This window comes from Pyxicephalus adspersus, chromosome 5 (assembly GCF_032062135.1).
Source record: "Pyxicephalus adspersus chromosome 5, UCB_Pads_2.0, whole genome shotgun sequence".
Lineage (NCBI taxonomy): Eukaryota > Metazoa > Chordata > Amphibia > Anura > Pyxicephalidae > Pyxicephalus > Pyxicephalus adspersus.
In genome coordinates this window covers 22,781,960-22,787,940 of record NC_092862.1, presented here as the reverse complement: position 1 = coordinate 22,787,940, position 5,981 = coordinate 22,781,960, and the positions used below count along the sequence as shown (strand labels likewise).

Genomic DNA, 5,981 nt, shown 5'->3' with positions numbered 1-5,981 from the left:
TTTCTCTTGGAGGCCATGTCACTTTTTTCCAGTGATTCCGCTTTTCTCCACTATCCCACAAGCAGATGAAACATGGGTACTTTGTGTATCTACTTTGCCATCCAAGTAGGAAGTTCACAATTTTTAAATCAACACATATGGACCATTGGTGTTCATATTAGCAAAGCTTTTGTAAGACCATTTTGTTATTTTCATATTTTTCTTTAAGTTTTTTTGAATGACCAATTGGAATTGATGCATAGCAGTTGCCATTATGCTGTAAAACAGATTTCAAAGTTTGAGTGGAACTGTCTATGAAAAGCCGCCAATCTTCTGCTCGGTTTTCTGGTCCTCCCATATGGGCTGGTAGTCCAGGGATGTTACAACAGTACACAAATTCTCCATCTTCACTGAAATATGGTCGGAGTGTCACCTCTCTTGTCCCATAAACCGTTATTTTAACTTCCGGTCTCAGACGTTCTTTTCCTTTAGCCTGGATGCTAAAAGTTCAGATGTTTGTTTTAACAGACTTAGGTCACGTATTAAATCATTGAGCTCTTCTTGGGAAAACTGCTGGTTTGATGAAACACTTCCTTCATATAACGTCCACTGCTAACTCCAAACACTCCAAACCCTGTATATCCTCCATGTCGGATACAGGAATATCAGGGAGTGTACTGAACACTGGTATGGGAACATCTAAACCATGCGGCACAGGTCGTCTTGCTGATTCCAATTCATGTTACTCCCACTTGTTTTTCTTGTAACAATTGCAACCTTTTACATTCACACCACATAAATAACAATCATTATAAAGATTTTTGGGCTCTCGCCATACCATAGGCACACCAAATTCCAAACTTTTCAGTTTTCCATTTTTCCACTGATGTAGACACTCTACACAAGTTTTGCATACTATATGGGGATCCAAAATCTTGATCCCCCAGTTTAATACCAAAATATGCAACATATGCTTGTTTCACAAATTCTGTGATGTTTCCTCTCTGTTTTTGCTGAAAATATTCACCACAAATGTAGCAAAACACATTAGGGTCATTTAAACAACTTCTTGAAAAATTCATATTTCTGTAAAAAAAAAAAATGTATGAATAAAAAGAAGGCAAATGAAAGTTTCATGAAAATAATGCTACATTTAATATATAAAATGCAAAACATCAGTGTAAATAAAAATTGATAATAATATGCTGTGTTAACATTTGTTGTTGGTAAAATCGTCTATTCCAATTCCTGTATCACAAGAACGAGAGACAATTCAATGAAACTGATATCATTTCTGGATTCAGCAGACCTGAAATACACTAAATATATTAAAAAATCCTTGGCAAGTGAATTTTTTTTTTTTTGTAGAGCTGTGTAATAGGAGTCTGATCCTGATATCTTGCACTGTAATTCAGTCTCCTTTCCACTAGAGGATGTTGGTGCTCATCTTTTTGGGGCATCCCTGGTCTCTCCAGCTAATCTCTTCTTATGTACTGTGGTTGTCTTTGGTGCTGTATAGGAAAATCCTGCAGTTGTGAGCAGTGATGCTGCCTGCTTGTCCTTTGCTGTGGTGCTGAAGCTCTGCTCACATTTCCCATGCACTGACTCCAGCTCCATTCCTGCAAGAACAGCCAAAGTGTCATCTACTGCATTGACCATCCACCATTCCAAGTAGTGAGTTTTATTTGCAATCAGTCCCAAGACATGAAGATGTATTCACCATGGGCTCGATTCTACTCCAACAGCTGTTGCCTGTGTTGTCATGTCCGCACTGGGACAATTATCCTTGGTGTGTGGTACCTGGTAAGCATCCTTTTTAATTTACCCCTCTTTTCTGCATCAATAGTGGCAAGCATAAATTATTTTGGACAAGGAAGCACCATGACAACACATATTACTTAAGCATCTTGTGCAACTATCTAGTTTCTAAAAAAATCCACTGTATTTGTTTATCGCATTTACAGCTTTACCAGAAAAAGTCTACAAGATATTTATTTATAGGGTCAATATTAGCTGCACCTTTATATGGCCATACTAGTGCTTGATACTTATTTGTAATCATTGATATTTAGGTTTCTTTTTTATGTTTTTGATGCAATTGGTTGTATTTTTATTGTTTTAAACTGGATTGTACCGTGCATGAATTTAATATTCCTGATGTGCTTCTTAAGGCTTTAATATTAAGTCTGCCTAATAACTTAATACAGGAGGGGTTGGTGCTCCGGTCTTTGAAAACTAAGGTCAGTGTGGATTAGTTGCTGGTGGGTATAGGATTTTATAATGTGAACCTGCACCATTGTGCCATATTGTGAAGTATGGATTATGATATCTCTTCTCTAATCAAGATGGTAAATTTGGGGGATATCTTGCAGGGAAGTTAATATCAGTCTCTTTTGGTATAGATGGCTTATTATCTTAACTATAGCAGGACTTTAGGATCACAAATGGAGTGAGACAAATAACATGGCATGGTTTTTTTTCTCTGCCCCCAAATAGAAGATCTTCATGTGCAGATGTTTTGTCATGGCATGCCCTTCTGGGCAGAATTACTTGTTACCTCTATAGACTTCCAGTGGTAATGCCCCCTGGGCCCTGTCTAATATTGTAGAGAAGTTGAAAGCATGTCAAGACTCTATTTCTAAATTGAGGGGGTAGGAGCTATTTTTGCAGTTGCAAATCTCCTGGGGTCCTATAACTTTGAAAGTGAACCTGTGCCCAGACTATGGACATCAAAATCTTTTATATTCCTATTAGAGAATAAAATATATTTAAAAAGAAATTAAATTCAAAGGGTTCAAGAGCAGTTTTTTTTTAGCACTGTGTGAGGGCCTTGAGTTGTAGATGCTTATCCCCCCTTTTAGCACTATTTTCTTTTAATACGCATGGACAGCTCAGTGTGCAGCACCATTCTGTGTTGTATGGGCCCATGAATGGGAGTCTCATCATTCAAATCCAGCCCACAAAGTGGTCAGAGACTAAGAACCAGATGTAAGCACTGACATTGGAGGGGAGCATTCATATCACAGCAGAGGAGAGGGTTGCTATAATGTGTAAATATGCTTATAAACTTGCACAATATTTCAATATATTATCTTTAGCCTATGATATGTACACACATATGAAGATTCTCCCTAGATACGAATGGTCAGGCTTGTCTCGAGCGAGAATCTGACATGTACAGAGGTCGCCCAACATCGTTCATGGATCTGTCCTGACGGATACATGATTGACCGACGGAGAATGACTGCAATACATGTCAATGGAGAAAAGCTCATCACCCCCTCCCCTCTCTATAGAACAGAATGGTGCCGTGTGTACAACACTCGTTTGTTCATCTGCCATTCTTTTGTCGCTGGAATTGGTCATGAAAATTTCACTTGTGTACCCAGCCTTAGACTGATTTATTTCCACTTACCTCATTAGCTGTATCTACTGTGGAGTAATTCATTTCTAAAGGTTCCCAAAGATCACAAGAAAAATGTAAAGTTTGATTTAGGTCTGTTTCAAAAAGCTTCAAAACATCTGTAGTGTGTTTACATTAAAAAATATTAAAGGGGTCCCCAGCACAGTATTGAGCTATCCCTGTGTCTATGCTTTTTCTTCCATATACTGTTTGGTGAACCCATTGCCACCAGGGGATAGGGGAAAATCCCCCAAACAGAGCCTTGAATATCAGCATACACATCAAAAGGGCTTTAGTATTCAAAAAATTGTACACTTTAAAGAAAAAACTTTCACAAACTTGGACAATTCAAACCATTTAACATGAGCAACTGAAGTTCTATGCTTTCTTTACCTGTAAAAATGTTTTTTCCCCCACACTAATTTTCCATTCTTCCTATAATTGTCTGTAACACATATAAATCAGCAGTTTCTGCAGCCACCCCATCTGGTGCAGACGATAAGATGCTTAGATCACACAATGGATTCATCTCACCATGTGTTCAGGAGTACAGCATATTGCAGGTTTATTTAAATTAATGGCCGGGCTTCCCTAATAAAATGACCACCCTGTATACAGCTTTTTCTTATAACATCCTTAGACAGTAAATTGTTCAGTACGACATTTATACTTCCTGGACAAAGGTCTGTTTTAATTACAATAAGAATTGCAGTAGAATTATACCATAATATTTCTTCTTTATTTGTAATTAACATAAATCTTTTTAATGAAAGTGTAATTTTTTTCCTAAATAATTTATTTCGGATTTATTATGATGAATGAGGCTTCTGATAAAGTGTAAGTAAAGTGTCAGTTGCTAGTACTCAGGCCTTGCACCCCTGGGGGTCTTGGGGTCCTGGGGTCTGTCTTTACCAGGGCATTATCTGTTCTTGTTTGCATGCATTTCTTCCTACATGCCAAAAACTTACAAGTAGTTGCCATTTTCATCATCCACGGCCCTCCAAACTGGTCTTAGACTATGTAACTGACATATGACTATTGTAAGGGCATAAATTACTATAGTAGGGATATTAGGCTATGTCTGTGTTAGGGGTACTAGATGATGGCTATAGTAGGGGCTTTAGAATATGTCAATGGTAGGGGCACTAGATGATGGCTATGGTAGGGGCACTAGATTATGGCTATATTAGCAGCATTAGACTATGTCTATGAAAAGGGCATATTACCATGACTATGATAAGGAGATTAGACTATTAATATAGCAGGGACAATATACTTTGGCTATGGTAGGATCATTAGACTGTGTCAATGATGGGGCAACTAGACTATGTCTGTGGTGGGGTCATTGGACAATGACTATGGTAGGGGAACCAGAATATGATTATGGTAGGGATATTAGACTGTCTATTGTAAGGGAAACAAGAATATGATTATAGTAGGCGTATTAGACTATGTCTGTGTTGGAGGCATTGGACTATGAATATGGTAGGGGGAACTAAATTATGACTATGGTAGGGGCTTTAAACTGTGTATGATGAGGGAACTAGATTATGATTATGGTAAGGGTATTATACTTTCACTATGGTAGCAGCATAAGACTTTGAATCTGGTATGGGTATTAGACAATGAATATGGTAGGGGCATTTGACTATGACTATGGTAGGGGCATTGGACTATTGACTATGGAAGGGGTCTTAGACTATGAATATGGTGGGGGTATTAGACTATGACTATGGTATGGGCATTAGACTATGACTATGGTAGGGGCATTAGACTATGACTATGGTATGAGCATTAGACCATGACTATGGTAGGGGCATTAGACTATGACTATGGTGGGGGCATTAGACTATGACTATGGTAGGGGCATTAGACTATTGACTATGGAAGGGGTCTTAGACTATGAATATGGTGGGGGTATTAGACTATGACTATGGTATGAGCATTAGACTATGACTATGGTGGGGGCATTAGACTATGACTATGGTGGGGGCATTAGACTATGACTATGGTAGGGGCATTAGATTGTGAGCTCCCCTGATGGATAGTTAGTCCATCACTATAGGCTCACTTTAGACTGTACAGCGCTGCAGAAGATGTCAGCACCATATAAATAATTAAGTATGCGTGAGTTCCTGGCATCCTCCCTCCTAGCAACAGCTTGTCTGTGGCTCCTGTCCTCTATAAATGAAGCGTGTTGCAGCACTGTAGACAGACAATGACAGATGTGCATTGTTTATGTACGGTTGCCTATATGGGAGGGGTAAATCCGATGTGGTTGTTTCACCTCTCAACTTCAGATGACATCAGTAGAAATAAACATGTCGCCTGGCTATTCTCTAGAACAATGCTCAGATTCTGCACAGCAGACAAGGACAGGTCCAGGGGAAGTTTTTTTATTTGGAGCATACAAACAATGCAATACTTACATATCGAAGCCAAAAATAACAAACATAAAAATGAAGAGCTCATTAAAAGGTAATATAACAAAACCAGCTATTGCTGCAATATTCAGCTGCAGTTCACAAATTTCCCCACAGGACTTTTTATTTAGCTGCTAGATGCTCTGAGTAATGAAAAGCTTCAAAATTCATCAATC

At 38.5% G+C, this 5,981-nt stretch overlaps 1 protein-coding gene across 1 annotated transcript in view; it reads left to right on the top strand.

Annotated features, from left to right (window-relative positions):
* The first annotated feature begins 1,477 nt into the window (after positions 1-1,477).
* The window catches only part of LAPTM4B (lysosomal protein transmembrane 4 beta), a 69,863-nt gene continuing 65,359 nt past the window's right edge, over positions 1,478-5,981 (top strand). The window contains exon 1 of the mRNA XM_072413241.1: positions 1,478-1,782. Within this exon, the coding sequence (XP_072269342.1) occupies positions 1,684-1,782 (99 nt within the window). The 5' untranslated portion in view covers positions 1,478-1,683. The remainder of the gene's footprint in view (positions 1,783-5,981) is intronic.